The following is a 16,799-nucleotide window of genomic DNA, read 5'->3' as shown; positions in this document are numbered from 1 at the left end:
AGTCACAAACAGATCCAAGCTGTTATGTCCTGGGAGTGGCCCACATCCCCTCTCCTACCCTCCTACTGCTGAGAGGATGCACTCAGAAGCCCTCGCCACATGCTGGTCCCTGGATCTTGGATTTCCTAGACTCCAGAACTCTAAGGAATCTGCTCCTTATCGATTACCCAGTCTCAGGAATCCTATAGAGCAGAAAGAAGAGACTAAACCACTACCAAAGCCTCAGGGCCCCGATCAAGAACTACACAGAAACAGGAGCTGACCTAAGCCTGGATGGAAATAATGAGAAGAAGCCAATTAAAAATTCAAGTTTACTTAGAAACTTTTTGTCATCAGTAACTACTATTCAAGGAGTTAAGAGTCAAGCTCTACCTTGATAAATTAGTGCCCCACACTTCCGATCATGTAAATTGTCATGTCTTGTTAGATTAAATTAAAAGCATTTTTTAGTCTATAAAATACAAATGTCACTAAAATTTATACTGTACAAAACTGACACACTGAACAAAGAACTGAGGCTGGATGTTGGAGGGGGGCAGTCGCGAGGCTGGTCTACATTTGTCCTGTGGATGGTGATATTAAATAACACTCTGTACTTCAACAGTTCTGGAAACTATTATTAAGGCTATTTATAGGAGTCCTTATGCATATAAATTAGTATGAATTTAGGACAGGGACCAACTTTTCAAATAAATTTTTCTCCTATTGGAGCCAACCACAGCTCTGCATGGCAGAGATCTGGGGAGAAGGTCTTCCCATGTGGAAGTTACACTTTAGTTGACATCAAATTTTGTCAATCATCATTCTTTTATCAAAGTCCTACCCATAATCCTCATTCATGAATCTCTTTCCTAGAAGACTATCAAACATCAAGATTCTTTGTCACAAATGGTGACACTTTGGAACGCTGGTTTAAACACTGATCTTATCTATAGAAGTGTTTCTTCATCTGCTAACTCTAACATTTGTAAAGAATTTATTGCCTGACTCCTTAAAATGGCATTTTAGAGAGCTGCTTTCCTGTGAAGATTCTTCGAAGCTTCTGTTCTGAAGGAGCCACCTGAGGGTGACACCACCTTGTCTCCTCTACAGACTCCCTCCAGCGTGGACCCTCTGGTGGTAGACAAGGTGAGACCTCTGGCTGAAGCCCTTGCAGCAGACGTGGCAGATGTACGGCCTCTCGCCCGTGTGGACCCTCTGGTGCGTGTGGAAGTGGGAGGCCTGGCTGAAGCCCTTCCCGCACTGCTGGCAGGTGTAGGGCTTCTCTCCCGTGTGCACTCTCTGGTGGGCGCTGAGCCCCGCGCTCCAGCTGAACTCCTTCCCGCACTCCTCGCACTTAAAGGGCTTCTCTCCTGTGTGGATTATCTGGTGGACTTGGAGGTTTGACCTCTGGCTGAAGGCCTTGCCGCAGGTGTCGCATTTGTAGGGCTTCTCTCCGGTGTGGACTCTCTGGTGGGCCTGCAGGTGCGAGGCCTGGCTGAACCGCTTCTGACACGCCACGCACTTGAAGGGCTTTTCCCCAGTGTGCACGCTCTGGTGGGCCTGAAGGTTGGAGGCCTGGCTGAAGCCCTTGCCACACTCCTCACACTTATAGGGCTTCTCCCCGGTGTGGACGCGCTGATGATTGTGCAGGTTCAGGCTCCAGTTGAAGCGCTTCCCACACACCTCGCACTTGTACGGCTTCTCTCCAGTGTGCACCCGCTGGTGGGCCTGGAAATAAGAGCTCTGGCTGAAGCCCTTCCCACACACGTTGCAGCGGAATGGCCTCTCTCCTGTGTGGACCCTCTGGTGGCTCTGGAAACTTGAGGCTGAGCTGAAGCCCTTGCCGCACTCGTCGCATTTGTACGGCTTCTCCCCGGTGTGGACGCGCTGATGGCTGTGGAGGTTGAAGCTCAGGCTGAAGCACTTGCCGCACTGCTCGCACCTGTAGGGCTTTTCTTCCGTGTGCACCCGCTGGTGGGTGTGAAGGTTGGAGCTACAGCTGAAGCGCTTCCCGCAGTCCCCGCATTTATATGGCTTCTCCCCTGTGTGGATCCTCTCGTGGGCCTGGAGGTGGGACCTCTGGGTGAAGCCCTTCCCGCACACCTCACACTTGTACGGCTTCTCCCCGGTGTGGACGCGGCAGTGGATGTTGAGGTCCGTGCTGCGGCTGAAGCCCTTCCCGCAGCTCTCACACCGGTAGGGCTTCTCTCCCGTGTGGATAGGCAAGTGGGCGTACAGGTGTGAGCTCTGGTTAAAGCTCTTGCCACACTCGGGGCAAGTGTAGGGCTTCTCCCCAGTGTGGACCCGCTGATGGGTCTGCAGGTTGGAGCTCTGGCTGAAGCCCTTGCCACACTCATGACACCAGTAGCGCTTCTTTCCCGTGTGAATGGTCTGCAGCGCAGGAGCGCCCGAGGGGTCGGCCCCATGAACGCTGCGTGCCAGAGGCTTCTTTCCACAGAGAACCTGCTGACGCCCAGGACTGGGACTGTCCCTAGAGGCTTCCCCATGTCCAGCAGTCTGCTGAGTTTTCGGCCCTGGGTGAAGGCTATGCTCGGTCAGAGGGGAAGCCTTCGCCCTGTCCTGCCCCGCATCACTGTGGTGGTGTGAACTGCAACCAAAAACGTCAACATGGGGGGCAAACAGACACAGTTTGTTTTTCATCTGTTTACAACTTTTCTGATGGTTCTGTGCCTCACTGCAACATAGTTTACTCCAAGAACTCTGAGCTCTTCCAGTTGGAAAACCCTGGTTTTCAATAATGGGATGATCCCCAAGGAGATTCACAAGAGAGCCATCCTCCCGAGCTTCCTGGACGGGCTCTCCCACTCCCACGTGGCAGGAGACCCCGCACTGCTTGGGGAACTGACAGCACCTCCCTTGACTGTCTATCCTGCAGTCTTGACTTTCAGTCAGTCCGTTCACAACATGTCTCTCGATTTGCCAGCATGAAAGCTCTCCCAAGGAAAGGCACTTCAGTCCTGCTTCATGACGACTCTCCACCCTGCTTTGATTCCTGCCTCCTGAAAGGGCAAAGAGGAGTTAAAGACAGAAAGTGCCAGCAGCAATGATGGGGCCTGGGGAGCTCCGAGCCCTCTTTCCCCGCTGTGAACATGAAAACACTGAAGACTTGCTGCAGTCACGTTATAGGCGCTCTGGAAAACAAAGGCCCACAGAGATAAGGAGAATGCTGAATCAAGAAGGAACCACACTTAAAATGGCATGAGATCCATGGTCAGCCAGGGGCCAGACCTGAGTTTTCCTCTCCTCTGAGCATGTGCTTCTCTGCACCTGTGTGTGCCTTTCCCATTTTCCAGTTTACAGAGCTACTTCTCAATGCATTCTTATTTATTGTGTGTCATGGTGAAGGAAGCAGGGATCCAGTACCTACCCCCAAACTGGAGGGAGCAGAGAAGTTACTCTAATATCCATGTGAGATACATGAAGGCTGGTCTGTTGGGTCCAATGCAGATTAAGGATGAGAAAATGCATGAGAAAGCACAGTGAGCACTGGCCAGGATAGTTGCAGGGGGACCTAGAGGCCCAGAGAGGGAACAGAGGCGATGTGTTGACAGAACCCTTCAGGCCCTGACATGGGATCTGACTCTGGTTCTCAAGATCTAATTTCCCAGTGTGTGGAGGAGTTGGAAGAATGCACACACACACACACACACACACACACACACACACATTCAGTCTCTACACGTGCCCAGAAACAACAATGGGATTTACTCATGGAATGTAATGATGGTTTAACATGAAAATCAACGTAATATACAAAATGAACAGAACAAAGGGGGAAAACTATATGATCCTCTAAATTGATGTGGGAAAAAATACATAACAAAATTAAAAATCCTTTCATGATAAAAACATTTAACAAATCAGGAACAGAACCACCTCAACATAATAAAAGTTATAAATGAAAAACCCACAGCAAACATATTCAATGTTGAAAGAATAAAAGCTTTTCCCCTAGGATCAGTACAAGGCAAGGATGCATGCTTTCTACATTGAATGTAATATGACCACAGTAGTTAGGCAAGAAAACAAAAAAGGTGTCTAAATTAGAAAGGAAGAAGTAAATTTTTTACTGTTTATAGATGATATATGTAGAAAATCATAAAGATTACACACATGCACAAGCTGATAGAATAAATCAATTTAACAAAGTAGCAGGACACAAAACACCCTAAAACAGCTGTTTCTACATTATAACAACAAACTATACCAAAAAAAAAATCTCATTTACAATGGCATCAAAAAGAATAAAATACACAAGAATTAACTAAGGAGGTAAGAGACTTGTACACCAGAAACTACTTGATGAAAGAGATTAAGAAAGACATCAACAAATGGAAAGACCTCTCATTTTCATAGATTAGATTTAATATTATCACTTCTACTCAAAGTAATCTGCACATTGCATGAGATCCCTATAAAAATCCTCACTAAAATCACATTTTTTACCTGCAGAAATAAACTCACCCTAAAATTTTTTATGGACTCTCAAGGAACCTAAATAGCAAAACAATTTTAAAAAGAAGAAAGAATGCATACTTCCTGGTTCCAAAACTATCATAATCAAAATGTAGTACTAGCATAAAGACATAAATACATAAAGACAAGGTACGGTGGCGCACACCTGTAATCCCAGCAGCTTGGGACACTGAGGCAGGAGAATCGCAAGTTCAAAGCCAGCCTCCGCAACTTTGCAAGACCCTGTCTCAAAATAAAAAGAGCAGGGGATGTGGTTCAGTGGTTAAGCACCTCTGGGTTTCACCCCTGGTATACCTTCCCACACACACATACAAAAACACCTACTAACTAATGAGATAAGAGCCTAGAAACAGGCCTCACACTTTCCGTCAAATGGTGTTTGATAAAGTTGGTAGGACAAATAAATGGCAAAAGGACAATTTTTTCTTTCAACAAATTCAGTAAATGGTTGTGCAGTAACTGGAAATTCACATGCAAAAAATGAAGATAAGCCTAGGGGTAAAGTGCTTTTGCAAAACAACACAAATCAAAAAACCTATCTTATACCATGTACAAAAGTCAACTCAAAATGCAAAGACCTAAATGTAGATTTAAAACTGTACCACTCTTAGAAGAAAACATGGAAATAGCCTCACAACCTTGGATTTACAAACAATTTTTTGGATATGAAAACAAAACACAGGGTCAACAAAAGAAAAAAAACTGGAGTCCACAAAAATTAAAACTTTTGTTCAAAAACCACTACCAAAATAGTTAAAAAGGCAACAAACACAACAAGAGAAAAGATCTGCAAATCATGTATATGATAAGGGATTAAAATCCAGTCTAAAACAGAACTCAATTAAAAAAAAAAACCAGAGAACTCCTAAAACTTAACACCAATAAAAAAAGAAAGATTTAAAAATAAATAGGCAAAGGACTAGAATAGACATTTCTCCAAAGAAGAAACACACAAGTCCAATAAGCATGAGATGCTCAATATCAGTAATCATTAGGGAAATGCAACTCAAAACCCCAATGAGATACCACTTGACCCCATTGGGATGATTATTTAAAAATAAAACAAGTATTGGCAAGGATGTGGAGAAATCAGAATCCCTGTGCACTGGTGTAGCAATGTAAAAAGAGGCAGCTGTTGGGGAAAACTAACTATTTCTCACAATTAAACACAGACTTATCATAAGACCTAGCAATTCTGCTTCTTGGTTATCAACGTACAAGAAAGGCAGGCAGGAAGGTAAACAGACATGTATACCAACGTTCATAGCAGCATTATTCAACAAGAGACCAAAGGTGAAAACAACCCAAATGTCCATCAGGTGGATGGGAAAAGAAAATGCGGTACAGACCACAGTTGAATGTTACTTTGCCTTAAGAAGGAAATTCCAGTGCATGCTACAACATAGATGAACCCTGGGGATAACATACTGAAAAAAGACACAGAAGGACAAATACATGATTCCACTTACATGAAGTACTCGGAGTAGCCAAATTAATAGAGGTAGAAGGCAGAATAGGGGCTGGAGGGATAGGAAGAACAGGGAGTCATTGCTTAATGGGTACAGAATTTCAGTCTGCAACAGTGGAAAGTTCTGGAGATGGATGTTATCATGGCTGCACAATAATGTGAATGTACTTAGTGCAACAGTATGCCGAAAAATGGTTAAAATGCTCAAGCTTATGTGATATATTTTATGACTAAAAACAAATATGTTAACTAGTTTGGTGGCACAGTGCTTAGACACAACCTGAGGCAAGCTGCCATGGAGAGGGAGGGAAGATAGCACTTTTAGCAGGCTGATCAGCGCAGGCCTCTCATGAAGACTTCTGAGCAGATACCAATGAAATAAGAAAGGGGCTGAAGCAGGAGATCACAAGTTCAAGGCCAGCCTGGGCAATATAGGGAGACGCTGTCTCAAAATACAAATAGGGCTGGGGGTGTAGCTCAATGGTGGAGCACCCCTGGGTTCAATCCTCAGTAGAGGAAAGAAGGAGGGAAGGAGGGAAGGAGGGAGGGAGGGAGGGAGGGACAGAAAGAGGGGTTGGAGGTTTATTGGATAAACACATTCTAGCCAGAGAAAAAGGAAAGGCTCTGATGCAGAACCATAATGATCATATCTGAACCAACAAGGGCAGCAGAGATAAACAAGGAGGGAGATCACAGGAGGAAAATGGAGAATGGTAAAGTAATGGGAATGAGCAAATCTTCCATGGCCGTACAAGCCCCGTACAAAGGCTGGATCTTACTGGTGGAATGAGAGCCTTTGGGGGTCTGAAGAGGAGAGTGGTGTAGTGTGACAGGTTTAAGGTCTCTCGGGTGGAGTTTAGAGAAGAAAGCATACCAAATGGAGGCAGAACATGGGCCCACCATGACTCCAGCTGCAGCTCGCATCTGAGAGCCTACCTGGGTGAGTGTGGATCTCCTTCATCCAGAGCTTTTCCTCTCGCTCCAACTGGGATATCACATCTGGTTTGAAGGACTGATGTCCTGTGAAAAGATGATTTAAGTGAAAATATTTAAGGCAAAAAGTTCTGAAAAATTCTGTTTCTGATCCTACACTGTAGGCTCTGCCTGCCCACCTCTCAGCAGCATCTATCAAACATTTCTATCACGACACAGGGTAAGAAATATTTATCATCATTAGAAATACTTTATACACACTGTTGAGAAAAAAGAATTAATGCTCAGTTTCTAACCAGTGCCTGTCTCTTTTCCTCTCTCTCTTTTTTCAATATTTACTTTTGGGGTTGTACACAATACCTTTATTTTATTATTTATTTTTATGTGGTGCTGAGGATCGAACCCAGGGCCTCACATGTGCTAGTCGAGCGCTCTACCACTGAGCCATAACCCCTGCCCTGGGCCTCTTTCCATCACTTCCCTGTCAGCCCTGTGTCCCCTACTGCTGGCATCTACAGTTATTGCTACAACATGCTGCATTCTCGCCAAGGAGCTCCGACACTGTTACCCTCTCATTACACAAATGTGACACAACTCACTAAATTTCATGATCCATCGATAAGAAATAAAGACCCAGAAGCAGCCTAAGCTCAACTGCTCATTTCTAATTCATTTATAAAAGATAAGTTTGCCTTAGAACAAACATCAGCAATACCTTATCTCTACTTTCCAAAAGAACTGGAAAACTGATTTCTGAGGAGTTCTACTCTTTAAACTATCATGGGCAGAGGTCAGAGATGCTACTAAATAGTCTAAAGTGCACAGGCTCACCCCCACAACAAAGAATTATCCAGCCCCAAATATCAACAGTGCCAAGATGGAGAACCCTGCTCAAAGGGTTGATGCCAATTACACAGGCACCTGTCCTCACCCACTGAGAGCAGGTTCCTGAAGTTCTCCAGCGTCACATCTCGGTACAGCTTCCTCTGGGCAGAGTCCAGCAGCCTCAGCTCCTCCTCGCTGAAGACCACAGCCACGTCCTTGAATGTTACTGCCTCCTATAACATCAAGCACGTGTACCCTCAATCTTACACCCACTGGCCACTGGGACCTGAGAAACACTTTAAGTGAGTTCCTGTTATTTTCCTTCCACAATCAAACCCAAAAGGCTGGGGGTTGTCAGGTAAAAAAGAAAACTCCTGGTACATGTAACTTGTTGCCCTTCACATAGTTAAGTCCCTACAATAACTGCCTTTGGTAAATCATGATGTCCCTACATGTTACAATCAGAGTACCAAATCTTGTCAAAAAGTTTGTGTATATTTTGTACCAACAGCATCTGATAGGAACTATTTCCTTCTCTCTCTGGGCAGTACAGGTTGAACACACCACATCCCACAATCCCAAATGCTCTGAAATCTGACATTTTCCAAGCAACAACATTACTTAAAAAGTTTTAGATTTTGGAGTACTCTGGATTTTTTATTAGATGCTCAACCAGAGAAATCTATGCAGATATTCCAAAAATCTTTGAAATCTGGTCCCAAGTATTTTGGATAAAGGACAGTCAACCTTATCACTCTTTTGTTGCCAATCTAACAGGCACTCTGTAACCCTCTGGGGCAGGTGTGTGACTAGTTCTGTCTTCCCAGGAACAGGCTATATCTGTCAACTGCAGCTGCATTCAGGACCAAGGTCAAGAGCACAGGCTCTGGAAACCTACTGCCTCAGCTCACATTCAAAGGCTCTGTCCTCTATTTGCTTTGTGACTTGGACAAGTCATCTAACTCTGAGAAGTTTTTAAAATATTGAGATACTTCAGTTTGCTCATCTGTAGAACAGTACCTACATCATTAGGCCCCTGAAGGGATGAGTGAACCCATGTGAAGGACTTAGGGGAATTCCTGATGTAATGTCAATCATCAGTATTATCATTTTCATCCATTTCATCATATTCATTGTTGCACATAAAACTGATGACTTTGTGTGTATTTTGTCATTCCAGATAATGTACAATTTGAAAACTTAAAATTTAAAAACTATAAATGATTCTACAAAATCAGGTTTTTACATAGGTCTCAGCCAAACTTGTCTTGTTATTTCTTTAGAATAAGTTCCAAAGAGTGGTAACTGCACTGTCAAAAAAAAATTGCACTTTTATTTTGCTAATATAACAGCAATTTTCCCAAATAACTTATCCTGTACAGAGATCATAAATCCTGCAGCTTCTCGATTCTGGCCCAAACTGAACATTACCTCATTTTTTAAATGTTGGGTAATTTGGTAAGTGATAAAACAATTCTTTTTAAAAACTTCCATTTATTTAATTAAAAAAAGACTTGTTCACATATTGTCTATTCATCTACTTTGCTCAGTCATTCTGGAGTATATTGTGCATCAGGAAGATTCCTACCAAGAATATTAAACCTCTTTCAGGCATGTACAATTTCACATTTCCATCCCTATTTATTACTTGTCCCATAACTTTGTATATAGTGCTTTTCTTCATGGAAATTTCTAAAGATTTTGCTTATTTCTGCATTTGTTTTGGGATTCTCAGCACCTACGTAATAAATGACCAGTGTGACACCTGAGCAAGGCAGTAAGAAAGGGGACCAGGTGAAGGGCAATGCTACATTTGGAGCCCTTTGTCCATGTGGATGTGCCAGGCACACATGCAGTATGGCCTTAGGTTCCTGAATGGAGAACTCCCATTTCTTCTGGTTCTTCATTCACCAGAAAAGAACATCTGAAACACCTGGCTTAGGCCATGAACATGTCAGCTGGACCCAGAGTGGACTTCAGTAGGAATTGCTTTTCATTTGGAAAAAAACCTGTTAGTTTTTACACTAATATTTGGAAATAAAAGGCAGGATCCTGGCATATAACAATCCCTCAAGTGTGCCTGGTGCTCTCTGACCCTTCCCAAACAAGATAAAAAGTATGTCTGATCTTTGTGAAAGGAGATGTCATTTTAACAAACAGAAAGGCCAACCCCACTGACCTGGATCTTGGTCATTGTTCTCCTCTTCCTTCTGGGAAAAGGCAGAGTTCTGCAAAAGGAAAGACATCATGAGAGAGTGCTGGGGTGCAGTTAGTTCACAAGCACTTCATGTGAGAAAGAAGTGCCCCTTTCCGCAGGGGACACAGTTGCACATAGGTTAGTGAAGAGAACAGGAGCCAGGAGCCAGCTACGGACAGTTGCCTTTGCTCATTAACCATCCATATTACAGTCCTAACCCAGATGCGGTTCCTAGCATGCTGAGCACCTCTGAACCTGGGTATCAAAAAATGGGAAGCAGATACACAGGGTAACATAATGGGTTCAAATTCTGACATTTGTACTTATCTTCTACAGACAGCAGTGTAAAGCTTAAGCAAGTTATGAATGTCTCTGTGCCTCACCTCGGTCACCTGTACACCTGTAAATAGGGATAATAATACTCAGATGCTATTTCCTATAGCTTCAGACAAGCAAGCACTATTATGCTTCATAAAACTGCCCATGGCAGTGTGCTTTTCAAAAAGTGAATCTTTAAGGAAACTCAGAATTGAGTGATCACTGTCATGTGAGTAATCACTACCCTCAGAAAAGTCTGTAATTGTGGCCAGTTGTCTCACAATTTGTTCCATCAATAATAGTAACTAAATTGTCAACATTTTTTTTTTTTTACCTCTAATAGGTAAAACTCCTTGCAAGTTATTAAGCTGGAAGAACCTCACCAAAGTCTCTTTTCATCTGCATGAAGGTAATGATCAATGAAAACTTAAAACTCTCTAAGAAATGGTGTTTTGTAACACTTATTAAAGGAGTCACCTCGCAAAGCGGAGATCAGAGCATGACAGTTTCTCTGTCTCGTTAAACACAGAGGGCATTCTCCATGCTCCTACTGGAAGCAATCCGCTACTCCTTAAAATGAGATCGGGAAACCCAGAACCCCATATCTGGCAAGGATCTGAAAGCGAACAGTGGCTCTGCACGTGGAGCTCCCACTCCATCCTGGACTCAGAGGAATTTCCAAACCGGAACCACTCTGAGTATTACAACAGAGGGAGAGCATGCAACATGAAAATGTTTTTAAGCATTTTATATACGTAAAAAAATTCACTGAACTCTTGCAAAACACCACTGGGCAGGCTTTTAACCTTTAAAGCCATAAGGAAACTGAGACAAGACGAGATTAACTTGCCCAGCACTTTACTGCAAGGAACAAGCACGTCCGGCGGTGTGGGTGAGGCGGTTTGTGGCAGCAGAGGGCACAGAAGACCCTCAAACTGATGCATGCACAAGCCCACCCCCAACACGGGAAGCTCTGCCCCCGAGGACGTAAAGCGCCGCCGCTTCCCAACCCCGCCCTCCCTGCTGGCTTCTTTTATCCAGGCCGCGGACCAGGTCACCCCTGGCCTCAAGCCCAGACTGAGAGGGCTCCGAGAGGTCGCAGGGACCGGCGGCTGGCTCACCTCCCCCAGAGCAATCGCGGAACCGACCTCGCCTTCTGGGAGCGGAAGTGCCTCCTCCCGCCCACAGTCCCTGGACTCCATTTCCCAGAAGCAGAAGCAACCAGCATCACACACCTCCAGAACTACACTTCCCAGAATCCCAAAGCGGAAGTTCTTGGAAAACGTATTTCCGGAACTACACTTCCCAGAATCCCTAAGCGGAATGCCTGGCATCACGCTCCTCCAGAACTATACTTCCCAGAACATTGGCAGCACAGCGCTGCGCCTTACGGGTATTGTTTGACTCAAGCGAGTTGGGTTTGGGGTTATTCACGTCTCTGGCTGATTCCTTTTTGTTGTCCGTTTCTTAAAGCTCATGCGAAAACAGTTGTGTGTGTGGAGGTAATAATCCCAGCTACTCCAAAGCTGAGGCAGGACTGCAAGTTCAAGGCCAGCCTGGATGGCATGGCAAGACTGTGAAATTAAAACTAGAAAGGGCTGGTAGAGTGCTCCTGTTCCACCCCTATACTGAGGAGGAAGGAAGAGAGAGCGGGAGGGAGAAGAGCAAAGCTGACATGATGAAAGTCAGTTTCAAATCCACGGTTTTTAGGGGAAGCAAACGGGAATGAGAAACTTGAATGGCAGGCTGAGCTGCGCTGGACTCCGAAGGCAAGAACACTCGTACTAAAAAAAAAAAAAAAAAAAAAAAAAAAAAGAACACTCGTGCTGAATACCGGCTCCCCAAAGACCAACATTACAACCCGTTGATAAGATCAAGGCGCAAGGAATCATCTCCTGTATTAAGAGAGCACCACCTCCCCAGCATTGGCATGGTGACACGGCTAAGTGTCGGGGCTGCCAATGTAAGATTGGAAATTATTGAAAATTTTTTGAGTTAAGGTGGGTCTTTTGAGTGGGGGATTTGATTAGGATTGCATGAGGAACTGGAGGATACAGTCCAGGATTGATGGAAATAGGGAAGATTTTTTTGAGCAAGAAATCTTAAGGCCCAGTCTGTTAATATTTTAGCGCTCTCCTGAGCCCAGATATCATTTGTCAGGTCCACTGGAAGGTATTTGAGGATGAGCTTGGCCCACATAATTCGTAGTAGGAAAATATTAAAAAATAATGTAAGCAAATAAAAAAGTGAACCAGAATGTATATTTTAAGATAAAGGAATATTCGTGAGTTGGGAACACGGGTCCTATCCCTTACCCTAGAAGGAGGGCAGCTCCACAGAAAGCCAAGAAGAATATGAATATACAGGTCTGTTGGGTTTCTCCACAAAGTCTATTAGCAGTCGTGCCTTTGTAATGAAATCTCCATAAACTCCAAAAGGGCAGCATTTGAGAAGCTTAAAGATATCTGAACATGTGGATATTCCTGGAGGGTGGTGCCCCAGAGAGGGCTCTGTGTCCTTCCCTGATACCTCATCACATGCATCTCTTTTATTATTTATAATTTCCTCTTCAATAACCCAGTAAATGTGTTTCCAAGTTTTGTAAGTCATTCAAGAAAATTAATTGAACTCAAGGAGGGTTGTAGGAACCCCAGTTCGCAGCTGTTCATTCAGAAGCACAGGTAAAACCATCTGGAGCTTGTGGCTGGCATCTGAAGTAAGGGAGGAAGTTTGAGATACTCACTAGTCATAAAAAAGAACCAAACTTTGTTTGAAAAATGAGATGTTTGCCTGTGGAGAAGATAACAAAGGATTGATTTAAAAAAAAAAAAAACCTCCTGGAACTAATAGGTTTCCAGGAAAAGAGAGTATGAACTGAGTTAGATTAGAGGCCATGCTGGTGACCACTGCAGAATTTATTGCTTACTTGCTGGTGGGGAGGAAATCCCCACACACCTGGCATCAAAAGTCTGTGTTTAGTGTGGTATAAGACCAGAGGTAAAAAATGCTTTTCTGACAGTTACACAAAAGAAACCCACTTTTTAATTTTAATTTAATTTTGAGACAGAGTCTCACTATGTCAGCCAGGCTGGGCTCAAACACACAATCCTCAAGTGTCCGCCTCCTGAGTATCTGGGATCATATGCATGCACATCAGTGCCCAGCTTTTAGAAACCACTTTAACTATAAAGACATATATAAATTAAAAGTAAATGGATGAGAGGCTGTGGTTCAGTGGTAGAGTGCTTGCCTAGAAAATGTAAGACACTGGATTCGATCCTCAGCACCATATAAAAAATAAATGAATAAAATATAAAGTAAATGGGTGACGCTGGGCACAAGACTGTAATCCCAGCAACTCAGGTGGTTGAGGCAGGATGATTGCAAGTTCAAAGCTAGCCTCAGCTAAAGTGCTGTGCTAAGCAACTCAGTGAGACCCTATCCCTAAATAAAATACAAAATAGGGCTGAGGCTATGGCTCAGTGACCCAGTGCCCCTGAGTTCAATCCCCAGCACAAAAAAAAAAAGTAAATGGATAAAAAGAAAAAGAAATGCTAACACTAATCAAAAGAAAGCTGGGGGCTGGGGATGTGGCTCAAGCGGTAGTGTGCTGCCTGGCATGTGTATGGCCCTGGTTTGATCCTCAGCACCACATAGAAACAAAGATGTTGTGTCTGCCAAAAAAACCTAAAAAATAAATATTAAAAAATTCTCTCTCAAAAAAAAAAAAGAAAAAAAAAGGAAAGAAAGCTGGGGTAGCCAAATTTAACATCAGAATTCAAAACAAAAATAGACAAAAACTGATAGAACTGCAAGGAGAAATAGATGAATATGCTGTCATATTTGGAAACTTCAACATGTTCAGATTCAGCTGGGCATGGTGATGCATCCCTGTAATCCTAGTAGCTGCAGAGGCTGAGGTAGGAAGATCACAAGTTCGAAGCCAGCTGTAGCAACTTAGTGAGACGATGTGTCAAAATGAAAAGAGCTGGGGATGTGGCTCAGTGGTTAAACACTCCTGGGTTCAATCCCTAATACAAAAAAAAAAAAAAGGTAAGACTCATTGGGCATAAAATGAGGACAGGTGAACTCAACAGCATCCTTAATCATATACTACATAAACTACTTCATCCACCAAAGAATACACATTCTACTCAAGTTCACATTCACCAAAACAGAATAAATTCTGGGCTGTAAAATATATCTTAATAAATTTCAAAGAAATCATATAAGAACTTCTTTCGAAATACAATGGAATTAACTAGAATCAATAGTGGGGTGGGGGGAGATAGTTCCAAAATATGTGGACATGGAATAGCACATCTCTAAATAAAAAAGAAATCACAAAACTTAAAAATATTTTTAAACAAATAAAAACACAACCTAGAAAAAGTTGTAGAATGCTTAAGAAAGCAGTGTTTATGAGCTATTTATAGCCCAAATTCACGTTAGAAAAGAAAAAAGATCTAAAATCAATCATCTAAGCTTCTGTGTTAGAAAAATAGAAAAAGAAGAACAAATTAAATATTCTGCTTGAAGAAAAAAAGGGGGGGGGGGCAAAAACTCTTACGAGTTCTTGAAAACAGGAAATCAATAGAGAAAGTCAACAAGGCCAAAAGATGAAAAGATCAATAAAACCAATAAGCTTCTTTCCAATACCAATTGTCCAATTCAATAAAATCAATAACACCACTACAGTCATGAGCACCTACAGCCCAAACCTTGGAGGCAACTAGACAATGATAATGAGTTGTGCAATTGAAGACACAGAGACCACACTACTGAGCCCACCCAAAATCAGGGGTAACCCCAGCACACCCAACCAATATTCTAACACCTTCCACAGGAAAAATAATTTCTCCCTACAGTGGGGAAAAACACTACCATAACATTGGAAAGGCATCCCTTGCATTAGTTGCACAGATATCAATGTAGGAACACAAGCAACACAAAAAAAGCAAGGAAAATGACACCTCCAGGGAAACATAATTTTTCAGTAACAAACCCCAAATAAAAGAAAATTTGTGCAATGCATTACAAGGAATTCAAAATAATGACATTAAGAAAACTCAGCATGATACATGAGAACATGGCCAAAAAATTCAATGAAAGAAGGAAAACAATCTATCATCTGAAGGAGATATTCAAGGGATACAAAAAAAGAATGAAGCAGAAATCTTGCCATTAAAGAATTTTAAAGAATTCAAGGAATGAAATAAAAAGTATAACTGAGAGCCACCATAATGTACTAATGAAGTAAAAGAATTTCCAATCTTGAATTAGCCCATTCAGGAAATAAGTTTATGCCATATTATAAAAACAGGAAGACTGGCTGTGGGAGGCAGTCTCCCTGAAAGACTGGCATTCTCCTTCCTGTGATGGAAAGAGGCTCTTTTGGTCACTTTCATCACTTTCATAGTGACCTTGATATTGCCCCGTTCCCCTAAGTAGCAGGATGTGTCTTCAGGCATAGGTGTGCCTTCCTGCAGCCCCAGGGATCGAATTACTCTCACCTGTTCCTTTGTAGATATTACCCCTTTGCCCTGTTTGGCATAGAATGTTCCATGGAAACACCTTTGTGTGTCCCGTTCTCTTGCTCTGCCTTTGGGTGTGGCCTTCCTAGATGTTAGTCAACCTGCTGACAGCAGACATCACGAAGCTAGACTCAACCCCCTGACACCTGACCCCTTGCCTTATTTGAATGGCCTCTCCTCAATAAAAGGGTTCAGCATGCACTTCCTTGCTGTCTTTCTGTGGACCCTTAAGGTCAGAGGAGCCGTCCCAGGACCCCCAAAGAATAAGGTATCTCTGTCTTTTGTGTGGTTATTTTGCGCATCCCAGTTCCTCTGTAGTGACCCTGAATGTTTTTGTCGTGAGGAACGAGACAACTGGCAGAAATACCAAGAATAAATCAATCACCACTTAAACCATAAGTTGGGCATAATTAAAACTAATTTTCAAACTCTTAGATATAATGTGATTCAGAATAAGCTTCAAACACAATGTAATAAAATACAACAGCTACTAGATGATGCATGGCAGGATATCAGAAACAGTAGACAAACTGGATTGTTTTACACTGAAAGTTTCTATCAACAAACAATAGCATAAACTAACCATCTAGGCCTACTGGGTATTCAGTATCAGCAGATTGCTCAGTACATATAATTAAACTTTAAGATGGAACATCACTGATAGTCTGTCCCACCACAGCAACACCCCAATATGCAATGATCATAAATCTCAAATTTCAGCTAAAGGAGACCCATTATACAAATGAGGATTTTGTATGAACAAAGAAATTATGCATAAATGGTCATCATCAGTGTATTATACATTCAAGGAGATTACCCCAACCATATATTATTACCCCATAAATATAGCAACTCTATCCATACATTAGGAACATTGTAAATTTTATTTAGAGGTTATAAATCAAGCACTGAGGTGCAATAGTATACTCATACCTCAGGATCCAATTCTCAGGTTATTATAAACTCAGAATGTGTAAAGTTGACAAATGTAATCAAGATTAATATGAATGGAAAGTGTTACCTATCCTCCTATTTCCCCCCAAAT

General features: G+C 42.7%; 1 protein-coding gene across 2 annotated transcripts; it reads right to left on the bottom strand.

Moving 5' to 3' along the window:
- Positions 1-578: 578 nt before the first annotated feature.
- On the bottom strand, positions 579-11,619 carry Znf235 (zinc finger protein 235). Of its 2 annotated transcripts, XM_026403731.2 has the most exons (5): positions 11,342-11,545; positions 9,885-9,933; positions 7,812-7,938; positions 6,884-6,967; positions 579-3,002 (listed from the first exon to the last, which is right to left on the bottom strand). In XM_026403731.2, the coding sequence occupies exons 1-5, from the start codon at positions 11,446-11,448 to the stop codon at positions 1,087-1,089; spliced, it is 2,283 nt and encodes a 760-aa protein (XP_026259516.2). In that variant the 5' UTR covers positions 11,449-11,545; the 3' UTR covers positions 579-1,086. The 2 variants fall into 2 exon arrangements, with proteins under 2 accessions (XP_026259516.2, XP_026259517.2); XM_026403732.2 differs by lacking the exon at positions 7,812-7,938 and having other exon boundaries at positions 11,342-11,619.
- Positions 11,620-16,799: the final 5,180 nt, after the last annotated feature.

The sequence above is a fragment of the Urocitellus parryii genome, chromosome 15 (genome assembly GCF_045843805.1).
Source record: "Urocitellus parryii isolate mUroPar1 chromosome 15, mUroPar1.hap1, whole genome shotgun sequence".
NCBI lineage: Eukaryota > Metazoa > Chordata > Mammalia > Rodentia > Sciuridae > Urocitellus > Urocitellus parryii.
Note: the sequence above shows the minus strand (reverse complement) of the source record. Positions and strands in the feature narration are given on the sequence as shown.